Below are 27,993 nucleotides of genomic sequence, written 5' to 3'. Positions count from 1 at the left end.
CAGTATAGTGATCCAGTTCTCAACTTCTTTGGCATCTTTCCCCACTCTCTGCTCTTGCTAGAAGGAGACATTCATCTTCACACTGTAGTATTCCAGGCATTAAGGTGAATATGTGCTTTGATTACGTGCCAGGTTTTTGAAATACAGTTTCCTTGAGCTTTATTAGAATAGCCACAAGAAAGCTGCCAATGTCGTAAGTGGCCATGTCAAGACCAGTCCATTCTGGCCTCTTGGCCAGTGCCTCTGACAGCACTAGAACTGGAACATTTTGAGACTTCTTTGAGCAGCAGCTGAAATCATGGGCTTTTCCATTTCACATGTGCAGCCTTCTTCTCATGTGGAACACAAAGCAACTTACGTGATTTGTAGGAACAGTGATCTCTGTCAGAGGATTTTTGTTCTAGCTTGCATGTACCTAGGCTGTTCTGTGTCTGAAGATCTCTCCTACCACCACACAGCCACCCACTGGGTTGTTGTCTGAACTGGTAGTCACCCTGGCACTTGTCTTCCTCTAATTTTAAACAATAGCAAGATGACAATTGAAGTTTTAGGAAAAGCTCAGTCTAATGTTGTTTCCTGCAGGACATATCTGTTGCCTCTTTCTGCTTATTAATATGGGCTTGTTTGTAAAGCCTTCTCCTTGTATTTCCTGGTGGACATTAACAGGATGTCACCCGGCAGGTTGAGTCAGAAGGAATCTCTTTGCTTATCTTTGCATGACTCTATCACTTTGTAACTGGGTGACTGAAGAGAAAGGCTCCCTTTGGTGTATATAATATAATGCAAGATACTTGCTCTATATTTAGGCATAAAGATTGTCTTGTGTGCGGTATCAGTTGAAACATTTTCAGTCAAAAGTGTAAAGCACTGGAGAACATTCTATATGTGATTCTTGTTGAATATTCTGCTCTTCTTTATCTGCTTTTCTGCCCTTAAAAAGAGGAAAGGTAGCTTTAGTAAGTAAAACATCAGTGTGCTGTTTTCCTTTGCTGTGAGAAATTACAGTACTGCTACCTCGGGTTCCAGGGCTTGAGAGAACTATGACTCATTTATTGTATTTAAATAATGCTTAGATAATCCTCTAGTAACTTCTGTTTCCTTTCCTTTCAGATACTTGGCAGTCCTCGGCGGCTTTGTGATTTGGCAGGGCCCTGCTCTTCTGAGTCAGAATCCAGGAAGAGGTCTATTTCTAAAAGGAAGTCCCATCTGGATCTTCTCAAGCTGTACGCTTTGTTTCCTCCTGTAGCCTCTTCTCTCTTAAACCTGTGCACACAGGACACTTAAACAGTTGTACCTTCAGAAGCATACCCAAATATGAGCCAGGGTATCTCCCTGGTTAAATAAGCTGTGAAAATGGAAGAGGGGTAAAAGCTCTTACTGGTTTGTCATCAGTCTGGGCCTGTTTGTAAAGGCATAGAAAACTACCTTGTGGAGTTTGCCAAAATACCTAAATATGTTGGTTTACAGCTGGAAATTCTTGTGTTTGGGTCCCTAACCTTGCACTGAAATAACTGTGTGCTTATTTAGAGGTACATTTCCAAGATGACGTCAAAGGAGGTAATCAAAAATTTAAACATTGTCAGATTGAGCAAGAAGGATTCTCAGTTCTTATAAAGATCATATCTTGTAGATAAGATAATTTTCAGGACACAGATGGCTTTAAATGTAGCTTCAGTTGGGTGTTGAGGCTTTTTTCAGTGTAAGTGCTTGTCTGTAAGGGAAAACATGCCATGCATGCTGCTACAAAGGCACAGTAACTGTTTCCCTGGTTGGCACTCCCTTCACAGAATGTCCATGTCCACATGGGAGACATAATAATTTGTTCTGATACTAGTTGTCTTTCTCAGGAGTAGTCTTACAGGATAATTTCACTTCTTTTTTTACTGGTTATGGAGGAATGGTGTTGGATAATAGTGACGTGCTCACTGTATGTGCTGCATCACTTAAATAAACTGTTTTAATTTTAGTATCATGGACGGGATGACAGAAGCGTGCATCAAAGGTGGTATTGAAGCATGTTATGCTTCAGTGTCCTGCGTCTTTGCCCTGCTTGGAGCATTAGATGAGCTGAGCCAAGGGAGGGGCCTTAGTGAAGAGCAGATCCAGCTGCTGCTCCGGCGCTTAGAAGAATTGAAGGATGGGACTGAGACGAGCAGGGACTCCATGGAGATCAATGATGCCGACTTTAGGTGGCAGAGGCGCATCCTGTCCTCAGAAAATCCTGCCTGGGAATCAGGAAATGAGAAGAGTCCTGATATTAGCATTAGCGTTACCACAGACACTGGTCAGACCACTTTGGAAGGGGATATGGGACAGACAACTCCAGAGGATAACCCAGAAAGTCAAAAAAACTCACTGCCATCTCCAGCTGGACACGAAAGCAAAGAGATACGTTACAGAGAACCAGAGTCAGAAACCATCGACCAGCCAGATGTTGTTCAGAGAAGCCACACCATAGTCTATCCAGATATAACTAACTTCTTATCAGTTGATTGCAAGACCCGGTCCTATGGATCCAGATACAGTGAAAGTAACTTCAGTGTAGATGACCAGGATCTTTCTAGGACTGAGTTTGATTCATGTGATCAGTATTCCATGGCAGCAGAGAAGGACTCAGGCAGGTCAGATGTCTCAGACATAGGCTCTGACAATTGCTCCCTGGCTGACGAGGAGCAGATGCCACGGGATTGTCCAGGTCACAGGTCCTTACGTACTGCTGCTCTCTCTCTGAAATTGCTGAAAAACCAAGAAGCAGACCAGCACAGTGCACGGCTGTTCATCCAGTCACTTGAAACTCTTCTTCCTCGGCTTATAGCTCTTCCCAGCATAGAGGAGGTGGATGGAGCACTGCAGAGCTTCTCTTCAACCTTCTGCTCAGGTTTGCAAGCAAATATTTACTGTCTAACCAGCACGCACACTGTGACAGCACTGTACGCAGATTCTTTTGTAGGATTTCATCTTCAGAGAACATATCCAGAATGAGGAGGGTTGTGCTTTACAAAGCACATTCCTCTACAGCAGCACACTTCATTTAGGGCAAAGCAAATTGAATATACAGGCACTGATTCAAAGGGAGGTCAATCCATTAACTCTTAACAAGCTCTGGATTACGTCCTCAGTCAACAGAGAAATCGGATTTTCTGTAGTAAGATACCTCTTCACAGGTTTGTGGAGATCTGTTGAGAAGATTTGCACATGCTGTCGTTAGAGAGGCTGGGGTTGCCCCTTAGCATGAAAGGGGTGTGGGGAGGACCATCACCTGTTTTGAAAGAGGTTTAAGTAGCTTAGTACATCACTGCATTAGTATTAGTAATGCCAGCCTTGCAAAGAAGGTGGTAAAAATTCCACAGCAGTAAACTCTTGAAAGGATAAGGATCTGTTGAGAAGATTTGCACATGCTGTCGTTAGAGAGGCTGGGGTTGCCCCTTAGCATGAAAGGGGTGTGGGGAGGACCATCACCTGTTTTGAAAGAGGTTTAAGTAGCTTAGTACATCACTGCATTAGTATTAGTAATGCCAGCCTTGCAAAGAAGGTGGTAAAAATTCCACAGCAGTAAACTCTTGAAAGGAAAAGAAAAGAGGAGCGACTCTCTTCTTCACTCTTTTGTTTTTCTTAATACTGCTATCTATCATTACAGGAAATGCAAAGCTCAAAGCCCAGACCAAGTGAAAAATAGTTAAAGATCTTACCTTTTAAGAGATTAAATACCTGCAGTTCTTTCAGGGTTAGAACCTTTGGGATCTTGACTTGGTCAATCAAACAAAAAAACGCCATGCAAAGGCTAGTTTGTCCTGTTGATAGTATATTTAAAATGTGTATAAATATATATATTTTTAGAAGGGTTTCTTTTTCCTGACAGTGGCCAAAGTGGAAATGTTTGTTATAATATATTTCTCTGTTTCTTTAACTTAGTTCACCACAATTGCCTTTCCTATTGCTCCTCTCCTAATCATTGCTTCATTCATTTGTGCTCTCTCACACACATTAAACTCATACAGAGTCAGAAGGGATGCCTCCCATCATCATACAACATAATTTAGATATGAAGCTGGGTGAATAAGCTGATACTCCTGATATCCTGTTTAAATGCCATTCAAATAAGCCCTAACTCAGGAAGATGGTAGATGACATTCTTAAGAAACATTGGCCATGTTAGATCACAGAATGGAGATACCTTAAAGGGGACATTAATGTTAATTACATTCCTAATTGAGGTGCTCAAAAGCATCCTTTCTGTCACAAGGGATTTCTTTTTCCTGAAAAAGAGTGAGGTTATGCCAAAAGACCAGGACTAGAACTCTAGCTCAAACTCTTGTGCACCTGTTCCCTCGTGCATGAGTATACCACTTCTTTTCTCTTGTGCCTGTCAAATCCCTTTAGAACATGTGTTGGAAGAGGTAGACCTGACAGACTTCTAGATTTTAAGGCTAAACGTGGCTTTTGTTGTCATTCAGTATGACTAATACAGTGAGAAAAATGGAAGAATATAACTCGATTTCTGCATTAAGTCCTTAATTTCTGGGTTGTACATCTCTTAAAAAGATACCTAGTCTTGGACTTGAGGAAGACCTTTCACTTTTCTAAGAAAGCCACCCCCATGGCTAAATCTGTACTAAAAAACGTATATCATGTTTCCAGTCTGATTTCATGAAGTATTCTTAGAAGATGCCACTCAGTAAGGGATCATGGAAAAATATAGTAGCAAGTTACTGTATTAATATAGCTTGGAAGAGGTATTCTGGTGTTTTCATAGAGCTGTGGCTGTTAGAGGTGTAATTTATGCTCTCACAAGATCTGTGCAGATCATGTTTCAGTTGGACACCTGGTGTGAGACTCAATCCAGCTGAAACAGTCTCTTAACTTGTACCTCAGATCTTAAGCAAAAGTCCATCAGTCCTCCTGAGGTGAGGACTTGTGTTCCTGTGTAGGTGAGAGAGGCGTGAGTTTGAAGATCTGTATAGAGAGAGACTTACTAAAGTTGAAACACGTCTGGCGTAGGAACTCCCCTGGAGAGCTTCCGAGACACCAGTCTGATCTGCCTCTATAGGCAACATTTGAGTCCTTACTTTAGGACTCCTTTGTTAGCACCAACAATTCAACGCACAAATTAGATGATGAAGTTAGAGGAACTGGTCCTATTCATTGTATGTATAGCATCTATTAATGTATAATTCCTGAAGAATACATTAGGAAATTTGAGTATTTGTTAAGATTTGAGTTGAGAAAAGAGACAGGTGCAGTTCTGAGACCAGCCAGTACAGAAGCAGTATTTTTGTGTTTCTGAGAGACCTTATTTAACTGCTTTGTTTCATTCTTCAATTTTTCTTACGCTTTAGGGGAAAAATACATTAGCTACAATTTAGTAGTCTTTCCTACAGGCTAGGTCCTTAAATAGTGTTGTAATACTATTATGTTTTCGTAGGATTGAAAAGCAATGAAAGGAGGTAGGAATTTGAGGCACTGGCATGAGAGTATAAGCATGGAAAAAGTGAAGTCAGCTAAGCAGAGTTATGGTGAAATTAAGATTTGGAAGTCAGTTGGTTAAAAGCCTTCCTAGTCTACAGTTTTCATCTTTCCTCAGAAAGTTCCTCCTTGTTGCTAGATAAAACCAATGCCAAAAAATTCCTTAGCGACACTGGAGTGTGATGTCTATCTTAAAAAATACTGAATTATCTAAAAATTCTCAACATTATCTTGACTTGCACAAAACTTTAAGTTTGCATTTTTTCAGGACCTCCTTTTACCTGGCCAATTTAAATAAGCTGTTGTCTCTGCTAAGACAGTGTGCTAACCTCATTGTTTATTATAGCTGGCAGATTTTTATAATTAAAGTTGATTATTGGTATTCTCTTAATTTGGACATAACTCTTAATTTGGATATAACTATTCTTATGAACTGCAGTGTCAAGGCATTAATTCTAAAAATAGTGTGCCATTGTGTGAATAATCATAGCAAACATTTTCAGTTTTGATTCCGTAGCTTTTAGTGGCAAGGTTTTTATGTTGTTAAGCATCATTGCAAGTTTATGCATCAGCTAATCTGCTTTTGAGATCTCAGCACCTCTCAAATGCAGTTGTTTATTTTCCCATATTTTAGAGGAAATTAGGGACCATATTTTTCCCAAACACTTTTGGGTGCTCAAATACATACCCACTATGTAGTAGCCACTTTTATGTGCAGTTATACACCTTCCTTTTTAATTGTAGTCTTGTATAGGAGGCTGCACAGTTTTTTTAAATATTTTAATGCAAAAGATAGTGGGCTTTTTTTTTTTCTTTTATGTACCTCTCTGCCTTGAGGTTTTTATTACTCTAGGAGATTCTAGTCCCTGAGGTACATAGTTAAGAGAGATGAGGCATCAAATCAATGTATTCTAGCTACATCAATATCATGATACTCCATCCAACAAAGTGTTAAGATGCATCTTTGCCTTCAGTGATGAAGGAGTCACTGGAGCTACTCACAGGCTACTTTCAAGCACGTGGTTGCAGTTTTGGTGCTAGGTAAAGATTCTCTGTTAACGTTCACCACGAGAAATCTACCCCAAGCACACGCCAACCCGTGTGCGTATGGTTTGTGGCCAGCCCTATCACCCCTCTTCCACAAAGGTTGCTCCCTTGAACAGCTATTCATTTTTTAGACCCACCCTGGAACAGTTACTCTCTTTCTAAATCCGCCCTCAAACAGTTACTCACCTTATCCACGCCCCCAAAGTGACGACAGTGGAAAGTCCGAGAAGGCAGCAGCACAGAGCTTTCAAACCCTCACGAGGCAAGAAAAACATTTGCTTCTTTTCTGTGTGTGGATTTTTTTTTTTAATGTTAATGGTTTGTTGTATTTTGTCTAAGAAGAGGCATGAGCTTTATGGTGGGAGGAATATATTCACAGTAAACCACTGCAGCAGTTAACAAATGACACAGCTTACTTCATCATGTAACTAACCTTGGAAGCTGGTTTTTTGTTTCATTTCAAACATTCCTCTAGGATAAAGCTTACTCCTTAATCTTACCTAATTGACATTATATGAATGGATTTCACAGTTGATGTGAAAACCATGAAACGTTGTGGGTCATGTGGGGGGGTCTAATATTTCTGGTTTTTTCATGGCTCAAACTACAGATCATGGGGATTCAATTAGGTATTGCTCATACTTGATTTATGTTTTTCTACCAGTAGGTCAGCTAACTCAGAGGAAAACGTATGTGCCGTCCATCCTACCTGGGAAGAAGGGATTGTGCCACTGGGCATGGTTGTAGGCTGTCGTTTCATACAAATAGCGTTTTCAGTAGTACTGAGCGCTTACAGGTGGCTTATGGGTCTGACAAACCTGCAAGTGCTCAGCTATCTAGAAAGCAGGTCTTGTATGAACTAAACAGGGCTTGGAGTTGTAACGAGTTCCAGCCAGCTTGGCCCGAAGTATTTGTCCACATACCTCTAGGCCATGGAGAGAATGATGATTACAGCCTGATCCTACAAGGCGCTGAACACTCCAGTCCCCATCCAACAACTCACTTAGCCAGGACAGATTTACTGGGGGGTTAAAAGGGCTGTCACCCTCATTAGCACCATTTGGTGCAATGTATGCTCAGTTAAGTATGCAGGCTTTGCCTCTGCCCCTTCCCACCTCACCTTTCCAGTTAGCATTGCAGATGTATCCTGCCTTTTTTTTGGTACCTGGCAGTCATCCCAATGAATGCCGGTGCTCCTTGTGTATTTCAAATTTAGCATGTTGTTTTGCTGGACTGTGACTGGAGTGTTCAGTTTGACTTGCAGCACTGCATTCTAGATGGACTACTTATTTTTCTATTCCCTATTCTGGTACATTTAGTAGAGTAATTTCTACTGATGATTCATTAACTATTCTAGCAATCTGTTGCTGCTGAAATGCTAGGGTTAGTTTCTGATTTTTTTTTTTCCAGGCAAAATCTGTGTAAAATGTGAGAGCTCACATGGTGTTTTTGTTAGGTATGATGCACTCACCAGGATTTGAGGGAAGCCTAAATTTCAGCTTCCAGACTCTGATGAATGCAGATAGTCTCTACATGGTCTCACATTACACTCTGCTGCTCAACCTAAAATTGGCCAACTCGGATTACTACAGGAAGAAGCCTGCCCAAGCCCCTGTGTTGCTGGTGAGTTGGGGAATATAGGAAAACTGTTAAAAAAAATAAAATTTGTTTTGCTTCCTTTCACATAAAACAGCCCACATGTAAAGCCTTCAGGCTGCTTGCTAAGTGGAGAAATAATAATTGCAAATGAAGCTTTCTCCAAGCTGCTTATGAATCTTGCACAATAAATGTCATGCATCTGAATTACACAGCTTCTCTGTAATTTGGGGAGGAATGAATGCTGCTTACTGATTATCATTAAAGTAGCAGTCATTTTGATGGATACTCTTATCTTCAGAACAGAGCTTCATCAGCATCATGTGATGCAGCAAGTATTGTTCGTGCACGTTATCAGGGGACATACCTTCATCTTGCAACTACTTTTGAGCATAATGACAAATTTCTTGCTTAACACGTGATTTGTATTTATGCAGATGAAGACATGAGAAGTTAGAGTGAAAAATAGTTAGGTTTTAGTAATATGAACTGATGATTTTTGTGGCACCTGGGATTCCTCAACTTCTTGGGCTTTTTAAAAACTGTTTTGAAGGCTGCAGGACTTATAAAACATTAATCTATGTTTTTCAAATAAGTTACCCAAGAGAAGTCATTTCACAGTTTTCCTAAAAATAAAATAATCGGTGATATATGGAACAAAAAAATGAAAAACAAAAAAATTCTGTCAAAATGTACCATTATTGCTGAGCTTCCCATGTAAGAGAATTTATATTCTAGAAGATCTCAGAAACAAGTGGGTTTTAACATCATCATCATCAGTTCTGGTATGTTCTTCAGCAGCTGCGAGACCAAGTCTGTGACTCAGGACCTTCTGTAGGGGCAGCACTGTGCACAACAGGCCTGAGCATGGCCTAAGTATTGTTGAAAATAGTTAAGATATCTAATTGGACCCCAGTTCACCTGTGGTGACTGTTCAACGCAGAAGGGCCTGATTGTTGGACAGGCAGCATTAGGTGCCACAACTTATTTTATTGGAATTGAGATCCTACCCCTACCTTGTAGAAATAGTGAGAGATCAGCATGTCCCATTGTCACTGTGCAAGAACTGTCATTATGATTTGCGTCTTGCATGAACTGCAATAAGAGAAGGGAAAGCTCCTTGTTCGTGTCATTCTCCACCATAGACACACATTGCGATCCTTGGTTAATTCTTATTTTTGCATAACTTCATTTCTACTCCTGCATTCCCTTACGCTCAGGAGTAGATCTAGGGGCTGAGGCTCATGCTGTAGAGCTTACTGTTGTCTTACATCTGGCTTTTATGGTTCTCTGCAGAAGGAGTTCATGAAGCAGGTCCAGTCCAGTGGAGTGTTGATGGTATTTTCCCAGGCCTGGGTTGAAGAACTGTACCACCAGGTACTAGAAAGGAACATGCTGGGGGAAGCTGGATACTGGGGAAGCCCTGAAGAGCACAGCCTTCCACTTATCACCATGCTGACCGGTCAGTACTACGTTATGGTGGCAAGGCTAACTTCCAAACACGTGTCTGAAACAAGCTACATTAACATGCTGCTTCATTGCATTACATACAGAACAGCATGTCATCATGCAACATGTGGTGTTTCACAAAATTACTGGTAGAGAAGGAATCAGATTTAACTGTGGCAGGTACTTAAGTGTTTGTTTTGGATCAGACAGAAAGCTTTTGAAGCATGGGTTTAAAAACAAACCGTCCCTGGGAGACAGGGAGAGTAAATTTGTTCACTGAACCAAAACATCTCTTAACTCTGTCATCTTCAGTTCTGGTAGACTTGGTACCTGTTAATGATAAGTGGTAAGGCTGCCGTTTTCTTGATGTCATAGCAAAGCCATTCAGTGTGCCTGTGGTGCAGTACAAATGTAAATAGTGGCATCTGATCCTGGAAGCCTTCCACAGATTGGGCTCCCCTTGGTTCAGATTTGTGCTATGCCAGGGATATGCCAAATGGCGCTAGAGAGAAGCTGAAAACCTGGAGCCCCTCTAAAAAATTCTTCAAAACAGTCCTTAGCTTCATTTGAGGAAAAAATCAAATGGTATCAGCTGAGAGGCAGCAGGATGTCTATGATATTGTTTTGATATAAAATACGCTGTCTGCTTGAATGTGTATACTGTATGATTACACAGAGGTAATTAAAAGTGTATGCCGGGAGAACACTGGCTTCAGCTGAGCCATTAACTGGTAATCAAAGGGCACTGCTCTGAAAGTTTTTTGCTGATTGTATTGAGCTCAGTGTTGCTTTTAGCTATTGAGCTGGGAAGCTGAAAGAAACATTTTGGAAAAACAATAGCCATGAAGTATGTGGAGAAGAGACAGACAGACAGGGGCTGCTATAAAGGAAATCAACCTGATGTCCCTAACATTAAACTCTCTGTGAGAAGCTGGTCTTTTGTTGTGTTGGAGAAAAGGTTGTATTTCTTTTGTTGAGATTGAACCTACATAGGTCTACTAAAAATCGCATTTAGGACATAGAATCCCGGTGCAAATTGAGGACTCAGACTGAGGTCTGGGAAAATCTAGATATAGGATTTAGCAAGATTTGAAAGGTTATACTAAGAAACGTGTAGATTTAAGCGTGTGGGAAGTTCTGAACTGTAAGAAATACCATGAAATCTTTGCTGAGAGTTCTGTTGACTGTATAACTTCGAGGGCGGGGCGTGCAGCTTTTGAGGGTGGGATATTTCCCATCTTCAAGAAAACGTTGGTTATATGGGGCAGATCATAAGATGCTGCAGCTCATGTTTATGCCAAGGTTTCAGAAGGCTGCCAGAAAAGAGCAACTAAAAAGCATACCTGAGAAGTCAGGAGCACTAGTACTTATTTGAACAAAGAGCCAGCAGGAGATGCTTTCCTTATACCATCTGTGTGTCAAATAGTAATCTGTTGTTTTTTAATGTCCTGGCAGACATCGATGGCTTGGGAAGCAGTGCAATTGGTGGCCAATTGATGGCATCTGCTTCAGCTCAATCTCCTCTTTCCCAAAACCGGAAGACAGATGATTCTGTTGTTGCAGGTATTAAGACTGTATCATAAGCACGAGTGGGTTGTTACACACCATAAGCATATTCAGATAGATTGTATTTTAGAAGAACAATTTAAGGGTTGAGGGAAATATGTCAGTACATCCTACACGTGAATTGGTAGTCCAGCATGAAGAGGACTTGATTTTTTACCACTGATGATAAAGCTGCTGTTGTGTCATTTTCCAGTAGTAGTAGTAATGTATTTATCACTCCAGGAGTTGCTTTTGCCCGATACCTTTTAATCGGCTGTTGGAAGAACTTGATTGATACTTTGTCCACACCACTGACTGGCCGCATGGCAGGCAGCTCCAAGGGGCTGGCCTTCATCTTGGGAGCAGAAGGAGCCAAGGAGCAGAACCAAAAGGAGAAGGACTCCATCTGTGTGAGCCTGGATGGACTGAGGAGGGCAGCCCGGCTGAGCTGTGCTCTAGGTACGGCTGCATGTGGGATGTCATGGCAGACTCATAAAATAGGATGGTAACTTTCCTTGAAGGAATTTGGGAGAGAGAAAAGCAGCATCCTGTTCCAGTCTTGAATGGGAACCTGGACTGTAGGACTACCCATAGAGCCCACCTGCCCTACAGCATAGACATATCCAACCAACTTTCCTTGACACAACCTGTTGTTGAGGTTGCATGGGATTGGGGAGGAAATGCCGGTTAAACAGTAATTGTGCTGTTGCTTTGCAGGAGTTGCTGCTAACTGTGCATCTGCTCTTGCCCAAATGGCTGCTGCCTCCTGTGTCCAAGAAGAGAAAGAGGAAAAAGAAATCCAAGAGCCCAGTGATACTATAGCTCAAGGTAACTATGTGATTAAATTACCTACCTTATCTCATATTGCCTGCAAAGACGCAACTGGAAAGTACTTTGCTACACATAGAAGAAGGACAGAGGGGAATGCCAGTACTGTGCACCACTCGCTTGTAGGCATGTGGGATGTATGTCTAGAGGCTTCAGTACATGTCCTGCTGTCCTAGGTTCTTAACGTTATGTCACAATAGGTAAGCCAACAGCATTTTTGAAATGGGCACTTTTTAAGCCTTGTGATACTAGTACCACAGAGGGCATCAGAGAAAGAATATGTTTTTTTAATGTGTTGGGTAGTAATATAAGCTGAGTTTGCGTCCCTCCCTCTGTCTTGTGTGTACATCCTTGGTTGTCTTTTGTCATCATCAGATATTTAAAACTGTTTCTGAATCATGTTAAATGAAGCTGGAATAAAAAAATGATATATGTATAACATGTAAAAAGTTCTGCATCGCTATACCACTACTTCAAACACAGTGGAAGTCAGTAAAGTCAATTGTTGTCTCCAGTGGCTCTTTGGAGAAGCGCATAAAATGTGTCTGATGACATCTAATTTCTAATGGCAAGAAGCCCATAACAAAACACAGCGTTGCACAAATGACCCTGCTTGGCACTGAAACTTGGTGTCTCAGTAGAGAAAACAAAACTGAATAGGCCTGAGCACAAACTAGCTTTTGACCGCTCTGCTAGATATGACCGAAGCGAGTTGGCCAGGCCATGCTGAAGCAAAGAGGAGGCAGTAGCGGTGGCCAGAGGCCAACAGATCTGTTCTATGAAAGCTTGCAAAGCTTCAAAATTTGTTTCCCTTCCAATGCAGCATGAAAACTAAGCTTTTCAGAGATTCTCAGGAAAAAGAATGAGATCCAAATGCTTGTAGTTCAGCTCAGGATTAGTTTTGCTTTGACAAGAGTATGCATTAACAAAAGCTCTTTGGTGAAACTTTTGCATGGAAATAGATGTGAAAACGGCAAACTCTTTTTTTTTTTTCCCTAGCAAAGGAGATTTCGGTAAAAATAAACAAATATCAAGCCAGCCAGCTCCAAAGAGAAACATGTAATATCACTGGCAACCTGCATCTGTTCTGTGGGCCGCAAGATGTGAATTTGGGGGTGGAGGGTGTTAATCTGGCATTGATTCTTTTCATGCATGTAAGACCGGTCCAAAGGGATTTTGATTTTTAAACTGCCTTATGTTTTTAGGAAGAAATGGGTTTCTCTGATCTGTTTTTTGTCTAAAATCCATGTTCTTTTATAGTTTTCAGACTGTATACCTTTGCCATCACCCTATGTACAAACCAGTGTTTGTTTAAAAGCTGGAGAAGCTAATGGTTTTATTTATTTTTCATGCTGCAGTGAAACAGAAAGTGGAGCAGAAACTGGAGCAGATGGGGAAAGTGCAGGGAGTCTGCCTGCACACTGCTCATGTTTTGTGTATGGATGCAGTCCTTAACGTGGGCCTGGAGATGGGAAGCCACAATCAGGACTGTTGGCCTCATGTGTTCAGGTACTCACTGGCTTTCCCAAAAGAAACAGAATTTATACCATGTTGCCTGAAAGTAACGGACGGAGAAAAAGGACTTTACATGCTCTGGGAGCATTCTGTATTAACTGTGTCAGAGTGAATTAACTGCCAGTATCTGTAAGAGAAAAGACGGTGCTGTTTTCCACCACTGTTCAGAGACAAAATCAACACTTAGAAACTTCGAAGTTACCAGAATACTGTGGCAGACCCAGGAACCTAAATGGGCTTTTCAGGCACCACCACTAAACTATTTGCTATCTAGGCACACGGGAGGCCAAAAGATGTAAGAAGACAGGTTATCTATGTGTAGTCTGAGAGTTAGAGATCATCTGTTTACAGTTTGAGGGAAATGTCCTGTGCATCATATCTGGTTCAGATGTAGAAATCAGTGCCTGTGAATTGGCAGAGGGTTTCCATGTAAGCAAGCTTCTTACAGTGATGGGGCTGTGAGGCAGCCGAGAGCTGTACTTGCACTATCCTTCTGACTCACCTCTGGAGTACGGACCCAAGCGTTTCTTCAGTAAGCCTGGTGATTAGTGGGGGGAGGAGTTGTTTTGAGGGTTTTATTCATCTTTTGCTTCTCCTGTTTGTTCTCAGGGTGTGTGAGTACATCAGCACACTGGAGCACACCCACTTCAGTGACGGTGCTTCCCAGCCCTCCCTTACCATCACCCAGTCACAGCAGGCACCTGGAGGGCTGCACCCAGACTCTGAGCCTGGGGAGTCTCCCCAGACACTGACCCCAGAGCAAGAGACCACCCTCAGCGGCAATCCTGTCATTCAGCCGGTTTCTATCCAGGAACTCATCAAAGAGAGCAGTAAGGGCAGAGCTTTTGACTTCCGTGGAGGCAGCCTGCTCTGTGGGACCAGTGCTGCTAAGGCTGTTCTCACACTCTCCACGCAAGCTGACAGGTAAAAGCAGCGCTGTCAGGAACCAGAATCTCTGTTCCCAAAACAGGACCAAAGGGGAACTTTCTGTGGTGCAGTGGGGCTTGATCTTTGTCTGTTGCAGCCACTTGCTTCAGTGGAGTTTCACAAAAGAGCTGTGTGTGTGTCATAACCAGCAGTTCCTAAAAGACCTGGTTTTCTGCATCTCTGCAGTACCTGCCCTGCGGGTACTGGGCTGAGTATGTGCACAATAGTGAATATGCCAAGTAAATCAAATGCATCCTGAGAGTGGTGGATTTATTGCTTGCATGTAAGTTAATCTGTTATGTTCATTAAAGCAGACAAAACAAGTGGGTGTCTTGTCCTGACAGGAAGGACTGAGTGACAAGACCAGTGTCAGTTAGAAAGCAGCTGCTTCTGTCAGGACTGTGTGGACAGCTTGTCAGCCTGCCCCAGTATGTCCGGAGGAGGAAGGGCCACCAAGCATTGTCACAGAATGGCTAGCTTACATGTCCCTACAACACGGTCTGCAGGCTGATACGTCAGATTTTTTTGCTATTTCTGCTATTCTTTCGGCAGCCCAGGCTAGAGCTGAAAATTTCCTGGGTTTGCATGCTTCTAATACCTTTTTTTCTCCAGCTGACATTTTGCATTCTTGATCTCTGCCCATAGGAGGGCATTATTTGTAAATTCAGAGGAAGAAGTATGCATACTGACACTGCTTGTAGGAGTTTGACTCTGTGCATGGAAAGTACCTTTTATTCAGGGGGATCACAATACAGCGTGGTTCCGAGGATTAGAGAGTAGAAGTACTGTAATTTTAATGATGCAGGTTTGATTTTTGCACTGTTACTTCAGTGCGGACGTTATTAGGACTCAATCACCAGTTTCCCAGGACTATAGAAAGTTTCTTATGAAAAGCAATGTCAGAAAATCATATTTGTGTCAACTTGTGGCTTCACTATGATCTCTGTGGAACCCACCTCCTATGTAAGCATAAATTTACTGCTTTAAGGGTACAAATTTTAACTCTTAAATCTTAAGAGCTCATTGCAGCTGAAAATAACAACTCTTGTTTATATTCCTAAATAGCAAATCAGGTACAGCAACTTTAGGTCTAAGACTTGAATTAATTTGTTTTTCATGTAAGGGGTTGTAACTTCAGATGAAGCAAACTGGTGTAACTCTAAAGTCAGTGAAGCTGTCATGATCTGTGTCGTGAGGACTGGGCATATTCTCACTGGTTTTTTGATTACTGGTTCATGAACTGCTTATAGCATTAAGGTACAGTAAAGGGGAAGCGTCGATTCCTTAAAAAAGTGACTTTTTGTTTTAGTACTGCAGTTGAATCTTGGAAGGTCTCTGGTTGGTCCTACAGCACTCTACTTTCCACCCACCAATTAATATAGCTTCTGGATCAAAGTCTTTCTGTAGCACTGTGTAAGTGAAAAAGTCCTCGATAACCCAATGTGTCACCAAAGGCAGCACATGGCAGCCATGTACAGATAAGGGTTTTCCTCTTACATACACATTCAAGTCTGCATTTCCTGAATTTTTCAATTAGATTCTGTTCTTTTACTCACAGGCTCTTTGAAGATGCTGCTGACAAGTTAAACTTGATGGCATTAGCAGGCTTCCTTTACCAGCTCAAGAAGGCTTCTCAGGCCCAGCTTTTCCATTCAGTCACAGATACAGTTGATTACTCCCTAGCAATGCCAGGTAAATAGCCTGAAGATCCCTTACAGAGTTCTGTGTTTCATATACAACTGTACTGCTTACAGGACTTGCTTTGTATTCTTACAGTTTTAATTTTTCCAACTGAAATGTCAAGGTATAAATAAAACACAGTGTTTAGTCTGATAAGATCTTTCTGTAGGAGCAATTCAAAGTCTTTAGAAAAGGTTGAGCGCTTTTTTTGGACAGGGACCACATCCACACCTGCTATGAAACACTTCAGAGGACATTCATTTGGTTCTTGGACTTTGGGGGTGTTAATTATCCACAGATATTTAATCACAGCTCCATTTTGGAGTCCGATCCAATAAGGAAACACAGGTGAACATAGACCTAAGACAGTGGATTTAGGTTAGACATTTGACAGTGGGATAACCTCAGAAGCGTTTGGAAAATGGGTGATAGCAAACAAAGCACACAACTGAATAATGTTAAATACAGCAGTGGGATTTTTCCTGCTTGCTCTTCCCTAGCAGAGTGGAGCATATACCTTACACTATAAAGCCTGTAAATTGTCATTTCCATCACTGTCTCAAATAGGGCAGAAGGATTGGACCCAAAGGAAGATATTTCACTTAAATTTGTACTGTGCCTTTAGAAGTTACATTAGTCATATGGGCTTTGTTCTGTCCTGTGGCAGACGTGGATTTTATCTGGTATATGTCTCCAATTTAATTGGTTTCCCCTCTCCCTGAAGTGCTACTTGTCATTTTGTCAATGTGACACTTCAGGTTGTTTGGTTTTTGCTCTTGCTTGTCTCCAGGCCTCAACATTCATCACTTTATTTTTAATAAATAGCGATCCTCTTATCACGTATGTAGTAGTCAATCAACAGTAGTTAGTAATAATGAATTAAAATTAGGATAGAGCAATTAATTGCCTTTTTTATTTTTTCATATGAAAAGTGGTATGCCCCCTGATTACGTCTTTTGTTAGAGATAAAAGCACCAGCGTATTTTAAATGAGAGAATGAAGTGTCTTTCCAAATGTTTTAAGGACAACGGAAGATGAATCCCTTTCAAATAGGAAATAACGAGTATTACTGGCTAGGGAACAGACAAGTATTTTCTCACATTCTCTGCTTCGTATCCTTTGCTTGATAAGAAATACAAAAGGACAAACCAAAACTAAATAATTTGCAGTTTATATTCTTTCCTGTAGATGTCACCAAAGGTTTTTGCAACTACTATTTTGGGTCTTAATATCAATTATTTAACTCCTTGCTTAACTTTTCTGCACTACTTCTCCAAGCCTTTGTCTTTAAAATATTTGCCAAAAAAAAAAGATCACTTAAAATAAAGTGTGTTTTAATAAGTTGTTCTTAAAACTTGGGTCCATCTCCTGTTCTTTTACATACACAGGCTGTTTTACATTGATTTTTTTTTTTCTTTTTTTCTTTTTTTCTTTTTTTCTTTTTTTCTTTTTTTCTTTTTTTCTTTTTTTCTTTTTTTCTTTTTTTCTTTTTTTCTTTTTTTCTTTTTTTCTTTTTTTCTTTTTTTCTTTTTTTCTTTTTTTCTTTTTTTCTTTTTTTCTTTTTTTCTTTTTTTCTTTTTTTCTTTTTTTCTTTTTTTCTTTTTTTCTTTTTTTCTTTTTTTCTTTTTTTCTTTTTTTCTTTTTTTCTTTTTTTCTTTTTTTCTTTTTTTCTTTTTTTCTTTTTTTCTTTTTTTCTTTTTTTCTTTTTTTCTTTTTTTCTTTTTTTCTTTTTTTCTTTTTTTGCCTCTACCACCCTCCCCCCCAAACTGAATAGTAGTAATTTCTAACCTGATTTAAATTCCAATTTAGACATCTAGAGATTGAGGAGCTGCTTAGCTTCCATTTATTTTCTTATACTTTCTTGTAGGTGAAGTAAAATCTACCCAGGACAGGAGAAGCGCACTTCACTTGTTCCGGCTTGGTGATGCCATGCTCAGAATTGTAAGGAGTAAATCTCGCCCGTTGCTCCACCTCATGCGCTGCTGGAGCCTGGTGGCACCTCACCTTGTAGAGGTAGGAGTGGGGGAGAAAATGGGAATCTGTGCAAGAGGTGGCAAAGCTGAAAAAGCTGGAGAAGGCTTGATAGACCCTCAACATTGCCAAATCTGGTTACACTCCTGTTGGGGTATTGTATATACTGTGACATATATTGTGATACTGCCACTGAGGAGTGCACTTTTAAATAACTGAAATGGGCAGGTCCAGGGACAGTGTGTTGGATTTTTGCAATATGATACTTCCTGTGTGTCTGTGGTGAAAGAACTGAAAGCACCCTAAGAGGTTACAAGTAACTCCTCCGTCTACCTATTTTCCCAGTCAAGGTCTGCATCCTTGCAAGTCTTCCCATAAAAGGATGCAGGCTTTCTTCTCCCACGTAAAGCCAGCTCAGCTGGGAAGATGGTGATATTTTTCCCTTTCCTTCTCCTTCCTTGTGAGCCCTGGTCAGTGGTATGCCAGTAGTGGCCACATAATGGATTTCAGTAATAACAAACTACCTTTCCTCAACCAAACTTTCAGTCTTGCCTGGTGAAATGCTGGTGTCTTGACTTCTCAGAGGTTTTTGATTTGTATCGTTGGTATGAATAAACGTGCAATACTTCCTTTCTTTCTGTTGGTGAGGTATGTGGTATCATCGGCCCAGGTCTATTGGGAGCATGCCTCTCAAGTTTTAAGATGAGCTGTTAGTAAATTGTCATAGCACTTCATTTCATTGACTCAAGAAAATGTGTGGACTATCTTACAGCAGAGTTCAGACATTGGGGAGTCTCAGTGGAATCCCTGTAAGTGAAGTGGAAATAGCAAAGAATAGTTTTGTTGTATGCTTTAACAGCCCTTTATCTTGAAAACTAGTGTCTCACTTGCCTTTGGATGCCAGCCTGAGACCACTTTAAATACTTCTTATGTTTTGAACGCTTTTAAGTCTTTTAAGATCCCAAGCCAGTTTAAACTCAGGTACCTTCCATGTTTTTAGAATGCAGGGCTGGTCAGTCTTTTTGGTTGATTTCAGTGCAGATGAGGGCATTACTGGGAAGGAGCAACATCAGGGGTAGGACAGAATTTAGCATAACCTGCATAGTTGCTCAAAACAGTAACTTTATATCCAGATTCATTGGTGTTTAATTTTTTAATAGCTCTTCCAAAAGTGATGAGAACCTTCTCACTTTAAGTTTCATAAATAACCAAATAAAAAGTGACATTTCATCATGCATAGATAGGTATGGTGAATATATGCAGAAACTACCTTTTGAAGGGAAAGATGGTCACACAGTAGAAACAAAAGACTGCATTTCACATGAGTTCTGTTCTGTGGGTTTTATTATTTAATTTATTTATTTTTAGCTCTGTGCTTTTTGAATTGTCAGCAAACCTTCATGCATCTGTGGAACACCAAGCAGCTCAGAGTCTGTCACCTGTTTCCATGGCAGTACTCTCCCATTTTCATTGCAGTGGGGTTCCTAGTCACGTTAGTGGTGAAGCTGTTTTTAGGGTTCAGCAGCATGAGGTGCTTACCTCCCTTAAAAGTGTCTCACTAAAAGCAAATTTTTTGCTTGGACAAACTCTAATACTCCTTCTTTCCCTGCAGGCTGCCTGTCATAAGGAGAGACACGTGTCTCGGAAAGCTGTCTCCTTCATCCATGACATCCTCACTGAAGTGCTGACAGACTGGAATGAGCCTTCTCATTTTCACTTTAATGAGGCACTTTTCCGCCCCTTTGAGCGTATTATGCAGCTAGAGCTGTGTGATGAGGATGTCCAAGACCAGGCAAGTCAGCCCTGATCAGGGTGTCTGTATCTGGCCTACCACGCCCATAAGAAGGATGGTCTCCAGAGTGCATTTGATCCACTTGAGTGTTTCCCAAATTCCCTTCGAATGGTGCCCCTTAATCATCTTCAGGGAATCAGAAGGGCTCTGCCTACCTAAGCCAGCATTGTGGTAGAGCACAGAGACAGTACACCTGACTTTAAAGCAATTAAACAAAACTTTTCTGTTTTATTTATTTAATAAATTTCTATTTTATTTAAACTTTTTCTAAAAAAAAAGATAATAAATGAGTCTAGACTGACACAGTGAAATCTAGGAATGTGTTTAAAGCCATCCTCATTCCTTCTGAAGGTCCATCTATGTATCAGATCTGGTTTTTGGTTTTGTTCTTTTAACCTCACCTACACTGTCTGCAGGTGGTCACCTCTATAGGAGAGTTGGTGGAAATGTGTTCTACCCAGATCCAGTCAGGATGGAGACCCCTGTTCAGTGCCCTGGAAACAGTGCACAGCAGCAGCAAGTCAGAGGTTAAAGAGTACCTTGTAGGAGAATACTCTGTGGGTAAGGACTTACTGCACTGACTGTTTCATATGTGCTTTTGTTTCCCTGTCTTATTCCTTGGGGACACAATAACTAACTCAATATATTTAAATGCCCTACCTGAACAGTGGCACTTAGCAGTGGCACTCCAATACTCCAGGACTGTACTGAAGTATCTGGTTTATTAGTTGGGGTATTAGAGGTATTGTTCTGACTTTTTATCTTCTAGATTCTGGCAGATGAGTAGAATGAAAAAGAAATGTTTCAAACCTACTTGAATATTTTTTAGCAAACCAGTAGAGCAGGAGTACTGAGCTTGGCTGGGCCCTTGTCACTGTCCTGCTAGAGAAAGGAAAGCATACTGTATACAACCACCACGTCTCATGTAGACTGTCTTTCTTACTATGTGAAACCTAATGCTCTTATACATCAGGGTAAGTTAGTGTGATAATCTAGGCAAGTGCTTGTCCAGGCACTTAATCACAAGGCTTCAAATTGCTAGCGCTATTACAAACCATGTTTGCTGTAAGAATGATTCTGCATCCCTCCCAGAGATGTTTGCTTGTATGGAAACTGGATAATATGGGGAAATCACTTTAATCTGTTCTTTTGCTCCATTAGAAGGTATTTTTAAATGTTACAAGTCATGTGTAAGGATATGGTTTTCCTCCTAAATTTTGTCTTTCAGATCTGTTATGATCGATGGCAAAATGGAAGCGTATACAGCTTTTGAAGGCTGATAATCTACTTGGGAAAGCAAGGCTATTTTCTTACTGTATAGTCTGAATAGTTTGCCGTGTGACTGCTGTCATCTTGGCAGTTATCGAGAACTAAACCAGAAACATCCACCAAACAGAAGTGTTAGCTACTGAGCTGAGTTCAAGAGCTCAAACCTGCTCTTACCATTTGGGCAGGCATAAGCTGATATTTTTCATAGATAAGGCAAAGGAGGGAGTCTGTATTACTTCCTGTGAAGGGCTACATGAGTTGCCTCAGGAGCAAGAGAAGGTTTTACTTCTAAGATAATTTCTGTCTGCCCACAATAGAAGAGATTCTACAGATTCAATTAAATTGTTGAAAAACTGTTGGAAAATCACCTTTATGGGGGATGGGGAAGAGTTCTCATCTTGTTATTTCCACAGGGAAACGCCAGGCTCCGGTGTTTGATGTCTTTGAAGCATTTCTAAACACAGACAGCATCCAGGTCTTTGCCAATGCCGCCACCAGTTATATTATGTGCCTTATGAAGTTTGTCAAAGGACTGGGTAAATATTTTTATTTTCCTTTTATCCTATTAAGTCGTGATATGTCAAACTTGATCCTGCAGAAGAGGAGAATTCAGTTATGTAATACATAGTATGGTAGGGAAGAGAGAGGCAGTGAAGAAATCGAGTCCAGAATGCTTTAAAAAAATAAAATAAAATCAAGACCAAGGGATTATTTCAGAAACATTTTTAATGCTATCAATTCTTCATGTTGTTATAGCAGCAAAGATGCATCTCACTATTAAATGTCTGCTTCATTTGATCTTAATTTGCATCAGGACTTGCTTACATTCATTTAATAAAAAAACCCCATCAAAACAAAAAACAGAGTATTGCAGAAATGGCCTGGCATTGTGCAGTGACAGCATGGATTTTCTGCAACAGAACAGGGCATGTTTTATGTTCAGTGGTCAAAGCCACATGGCTCCTTTCTACCCCTGCCCACCTCAGCAGCAGTAGTTTGGCATATGCAGTGCTGAAAACCTGCTGAACCTTCAGTGAGATCGTGAGCATTGCAACTAACAACACTCTGTCCCCATGGGTTTTTTTTTTGTTGTGTTACTGAGGGCAGCGGAGACCAGGCATGTCAAGTCAAGGTGACCCTGTAGATTACTTGTGGTGCTTCCAACACCATTTGCCTGTGTTCTGAAGTTTGGTGGTCATTCTCCCCCCATGTTCGTGTTCCCTGGCTTGCCTTGATCATTAGAATTTGACACTTTTCATTGAACTGTGTGTGCTGGTTTTGGCTGGGATGGAGTTAATTTTCTTCATAGTAGCTAGTATGGGGCTATGTTTTGGATTTGTGCTGGAAACAGTGTTGATAATACAGGGATGTTTTCATTATTGCTGAGCAGTGCTTACACAGAGTCAAGGCCTTTTCTGCTTCTCACCCCACCCCACCAGCGAGTAGGCTGGGGGTGCACAAGAAGTTGGGAGGGGACACAACCGGGACAGCTGACCCCAACTGACCAAAGGGATATTCCATATTCGTCATATGGTGATATGACGTCATGCTCAGCATATAAAGCTGGGGAAAGAAGGAAGGGGGGACGTTCAGAGTGATGGCGTTTGTCTTCCCAAGTAACCGTTAGGCGTGATGGAGCCCTGCTTTCCTGGAGATGGCTGAACACCTGCCTGCCGATGGGAAGCAGTGAATGAATTCCTTGTTTTGCTTTGCTTGTGTGCGCGGCTTTTGCTTTACCTATTAAACTGTCTTTATCTCAACCCACAATTTTTCTCACTTTTACTCTTCTGATTCTCTCCTCCACCGGCTGGGTGGGGGTTTGTTGCCAGCTGGGGGTAAACCATGACACTGTTGCAATGATTCCCTCTCCCCCCCCTTATGTAAATTGCAAAAATTCTAATGAGTGGTAAAATGGGGCTTTTTTTTTTTATATGTATATTAATTCACAGAGGTATCTAGGTCTGTAAGTGCCTCCCTTTGTTTTAAATGAAGCACCTAACTGCAGCAGATCTAGTCTTTAATGTTACTCTTGTCTTATTAAGCTATTTCACCATCGATTTGAATGGGGACAGAATTCAGCTTGTGATGACAGATCGGAATTGTAATTATTACTACAAAAGAGAAACAAACTTGCACGTCCAGTACCAGTAGAGGGAACTCCTGTTCCTTCTGGAGAACTTAAAAGCCTGTCTTACATTTCTTTAGGTTTCTTACTTTCATGAGATAAGTCCCCTTTATGGTTACATGTCAAAAAGCAATATCTTTTTTTGTATTAAAGGTAGTAGGACTATGGGATACTTCAGTACTGAGCAATAGCAAATATGCTACCATTTATGTGCGTTTTAACATAAAACTAAAGGATTCAAACTTCGCTGGCTGACTTGGCTGATCTCAATAGTAGACAAGACTTAAAATACATTATGGAGGGAATAGTTAAGGTCATAGAAAAAGCAAATAAATGTAGTGAAAGGAGAATACAGTAGGACTTAATAAAAGGATTTAATACTTATATTGTGGTTTTTATGAGAGGAATAGGTTTAAGGCAATAAAATGTTAATATATATAGGCATTTAGTAAAGCTTCAGATTTGGCACTGAATGGGAAGTATTTGGCTAAACTGGAAAAATGGTTATGAGCCAAGTATTCTAGGGTGGGCAGAACATTGGCTGAGAGGAGAGGAAAACAGACTGTGCAGACAGGGAAAATGCTGGAGTGAATGGAGTTATGCAGAGAGGAGCTCTGCAACAGGATGCCTTGGAACTGATCTGCTTATTTAATACACTTAGTGAAGGTGACCTAAAAGTAGGAGTCTGCTGATGCCACAGAGTTAGTAATACCTGTGATATTGAGACACTAGAGCCTGAGGATATCATACAGTTCAAACTGTGAGACCTTGACACCTGAATTAGACAGCAGAAGGAAATATTGTAGCACAAAATATAAAATGGTGTATTTAAAGAGTAAATAAACTAAAAGGAAGAACTTGTGGTAGAAGAATTTTCGAGGGCACTGGGGTGCAAATGAATAGAAAAAAATGAGTATATTAATTGAGCAAAGGTTGAATATGAACAAGTAATTCATATACCCATGGAAAAAAGTGAAATGGAGTCAATATGACAGATGACTATAAGGTATGATTATAAGAACTCCCAAAGGCTCTACTAAAGAGTTATTAAATAGGCATGTATAAACTGTGACCAATATTACTGTATTGTTTGTATGAGAGTCATTTGGTTGTCATATAGTAAGATCAAACAAAGGATGTTTTCTGGATTCTATTTAGACATTAGGGCACAACTGAATGAAAAAGGAAAACTAATGCTACATTTGTTTCTCTTCTTCTGTCCTTCCCAATGCTGCCTTTCCTGTCCCCAGGGGAAATAGATTGCAAGGAGATGGGTGACTGTGTGCCAGGATCAGGATCTGCATCTACAGACTTGTGCCTTCCCGCGCTTGATTACCTCAGGAGATGTTCTCAGGTACGATGAACAATCTTACACAGGTACTAACCTGGCCTAGGAACTGTTCTAACCTCCAGGCTTTGCATCAATGATTAGATGGTTTGCATGAACACAACAGAATCTGTGGTAAGCCTGATGGTAATAACCTGCACTGCCAGATGGAGAGTGGTGATCTGAAGGACTCTTATACCTTCTAGGCCAACTAATGGTGGGAAAACTAAGGAGATAAAAACACTCAGACCCAAGGAGCATGTGGGAAAATGTGAATGTTCAAAACCTAGTTGTAACATATTCAAAGCTACATTCATTCTTATTTAAACAGTTACTGTAAACAGTGTTGGGAATGAAAGAGGAAAAAAAAAAACCAAAACCCTTGAGAATTCTCAGATCTTAAGAGCAGCAACAGGTTACACCCTCTAGAATGCAGCAGCAGCTTATCTGTACCATGAAAACGTATCTGAAGCTCAGGGCAAATCTCTAACAAATTAGAATGTTGGTATGTTTCCTGTAATCTCCTTGCACACAGCACAGATTATTATCCAGGGTTATTAGGATGGTTTTTGTCTGATTTTATAATGTTGTTTGTATTTCTGTAGTACCAGCAGGTCTTTTTGTTGGACCCAGGCCATGTTTTTTCTGGGTACAATACAAATGCATAACAAAGGATATTACCATAGCTGAAAGGACTTAATATCTAGATTCAGAGATAACGGGTGGATTCAGTACACAGACTGAGAGGAAAAGGAAGGAATAAGACAGCTCAGAATAATAAACAGCTGACATATCAAATCGTACTTGCTATCTTCTTCACCTAAAAAAAATTAGTGAATATCTATGTGTATATCTACTGTATGTTCTATCTATACACTATGTGCATCACATCACTCTTCCTCATCCTTACAAACCCCAGTCCACAGTGAGGCAGAAATATTTTCTCCTCTTCAAAAGAAGCAGCCATTTTTATCTTGTTGTAGCTTTTAACTTGCCAGTAGAAGAAAAACAGGAATGACTAAAAAGAAATCCTGTCTGTATATTGCAAATACATGGTTTACTTTAGAAAGGCCTGGTAAAATACTGGTAGCATCCCAGCTATAGCACAATTCTGCAAAGTTTGTATTTGTTGTGTAATGCACAACCCAGGCAATGAAGCCCTGAAGTAAACCTGTACAGGTCCTTTTATCAGTATTTACTTAGTCCTTCAGAGCTCCAAAATGCTCTGTGTACAGCTATTGGAGCTTCTTAGGTCACAGGTGCAATCAGTAAGTAGTAACATTTGTCTTTCACAAATGAGGAGGAAGCACGCTCCCTTCCCAAAAATGTGTTATTTAAATTGCTTTTCTCCCTGTCTTTCTCCCCCCGACCCCTTACTTGTCAATGAACAGACGACTTCTGGCCTCTAGTTGTGTTTTTCGTTTACACTATTGCTGGATGAACAGAACAGATGCTGACATTATGCTGCTTTCATAGCTTTTATTTTATTTTACATACCTGTGTTGTATGTGATAGCTTTTACAAACTTTCCCATATATATTTATCTTTTCTTCTCTTTTTCTTTCTCTCTCTCTCTCCTCCCCCCCGCCCAGTTGTTAGCCAAAATCTATAAAATGCCCTTGAAACCCATCTTCCTCAGTGGCCGGCTGGTTAACTTGCCTCGAAGAGTGCAGGAACAGTCAGCCAGCAGTGAGGACGGTATTGAGTGCATCCTTTCTGACTGTGATGACGACACTGGTAAGTGCATTGAAAGCAGTAAATGCAGAATTAATCAATCGCTTCTTCCACACGTCACTGTAAATTTTGCGAACTGCTGAAAGCAAAAAGGAGGGGAAAAACTTCATAGTTTATCGTCTCCCTGTCGTCTGCACACACACGTGCGCACACAGAGCTTGGAAGTTCAGGTCACGTCACTTTCTTTATGTTAAAAGATACAGCTCATATATGAGAAAAATACAATATTATCTTGGGACAAGATAATAATATTTTAATTATCCTGATATTCATAATACCAGTATGTTAGCCAAAATCTATAAAATGCCCTTGAAACCCATCTTCCTCAGTGGCCGGCTGGTTAACTTGCCTCGAAGAGTGCAGGAACAGTCAGCCAGCAGTGAGGACGGTATTGAGTGCATCCTTTCTGACTGTGATGACAACACTGGTAAGTGCATTGAAAGCAGAAATATATACCAGTATATATACCAGTAATATACCAGAATATATATATACCAGTAATATATATAACCATATTATATTATATATATTATATATATTACCAGAATATATATATACCAGTAATATACCAGAAATATATACCAGTATATATTTCTGAGAGCTAACACAAAAATACTTTCTAGACCTAAGCTGAAGTAAAGGAGTGAAAACCTTGTAAGGTTGGTATTGGCAGGCCTGCCTTTAACAGAAAAAATACTGGTGTTGAGTTAGAGTTTAGAGTTTAGAAAGTTTAGAGTTTAGAAAGATAAAGAATACTTGTTTAAATATGTTTCCAAACTTATGTACTGTGGTCTGTTGAACTAAATGGTGTATTTCTGAAGTCCATAAAAAGCACCACGACCTCCAGAAAAACAAGCAGCATTTGTCTCCTGATTATTTATGTGGCTTATATGGGTTGTGGATTAATCAGGTGTTTGATGAACTAGATCTGTGTGGAGCCAAGTGGTAGAGGAATGCAGCCCTACTGCTTCTGGACTCATGATGGCCCTTTGAAGCAGTACAGTCGCTTCTGAATATCTGAACTACTGAGCTGTTGCAACATGCCTGCCTCTGTGAAGAGCCAGCTCCAACCAGGCAGAAAGCAGGCTGACTCCAATGCATTTCATTCATATGCCTTACCAGAATGACTCTTGGTACCTACTTTTATTGAGGCTCTTCCACCACATGTATTGTCCTGTTCCACTGCTACCCTGGATAAAGGAGAGAAAAGCTGCTCTCTGAAAAAAGCAAACCACAAGTCCTGGTTTAAAAAAAAAAAAGCCAAAGCAAGTCCTGGTTTAAAAAAAAAAAAAAGCCAAAGCTTTTACTTTCTTCTTTCTATGTTTGGTTTTTTTTTTCTCTCTGGAAACTTTAGGATGTTCACCTGAGATGTGGGAGACCCAAGTCACTGAAGTCTCTGCTTTGAGTCAGGCTTGGGACTTGACCTAGGGTCTCCCCACCTCAGGTGAGCACCACTTGCCTACTGTTCTGAAGTGGCTCTGCCTATCAATGTCTTGCTTGCTGTAAATAGAAATGCCACCCTGCAGCAAAGAAACCTTCTGATCTGGTTCTTGTCAGAGCTAAGCACTGAAACTTTCACCCAATTTTTATTTAGCTGGTAATGGTATTAGAACATTGCTAGGCAAATGACTTTACAAAGAGAGAAGACAGTGCTTCACCTGGCACTTTAGTGCTGAAAGTCAATATCAAGATGGGGCAAAATGTTTTAGCCTACTTTGCCATATG

At 40.6% G+C, this 27,993-nt stretch overlaps 1 protein-coding gene across 1 annotated transcript in view; it reads left to right on the top strand.

Moving 5' to 3' along the window:
* ARFGEF3 (ARFGEF family member 3) overlaps positions 1–27,993 on the top strand; it is a 103,942-nt gene that overhangs the window by 56,843 nt on the left and 19,106 nt on the right. Inside the window, exons 11-26 of the mRNA XM_009281469.2 lie at positions 1,111–1,223; positions 1,968–2,878; positions 7,967–8,133; positions 9,403–9,568; positions 11,011–11,118; positions 11,344–11,559; positions 11,818–11,928; positions 13,287–13,437; positions 14,053–14,367; positions 15,929–16,062; positions 17,918–18,063; positions 19,634–19,813; positions 20,230–20,374; positions 21,496–21,618; positions 24,458–24,561; positions 26,127–26,271. Of these exons, the coding sequence (XP_009279744.1) occupies positions 1,111–1,223; positions 1,968–2,878; positions 7,967–8,133; positions 9,403–9,568; positions 11,011–11,118; positions 11,344–11,559; positions 11,818–11,928; positions 13,287–13,437; positions 14,053–14,367; positions 15,929–16,062; positions 17,918–18,063; positions 19,634–19,813; positions 20,230–20,374; positions 21,496–21,618; positions 24,458–24,561; positions 26,127–26,271 (3,235 nt within the window). The remainder of the gene's footprint in view (positions 1–1,110; positions 1,224–1,967; positions 2,879–7,966; positions 8,134–9,402; positions 9,569–11,010; positions 11,119–11,343; positions 11,560–11,817; positions 11,929–13,286; positions 13,438–14,052; positions 14,368–15,928; positions 16,063–17,917; positions 18,064–19,633; positions 19,814–20,229; positions 20,375–21,495; positions 21,619–24,457; positions 24,562–26,126; positions 26,272–27,993) is intronic.

Source organism: Aptenodytes forsteri, unplaced genomic scaffold, assembly GCF_000699145.1.
Source record: "Aptenodytes forsteri isolate BGI_AS27 unplaced genomic scaffold, ASM69914v1 Scaffold82, whole genome shotgun sequence".
Lineage (NCBI taxonomy): Eukaryota > Metazoa > Chordata > Aves > Sphenisciformes > Spheniscidae > Aptenodytes > Aptenodytes forsteri.
Note: the sequence above shows the minus strand (reverse complement) of the source record. Positions and strands in the feature narration are given on the sequence as shown.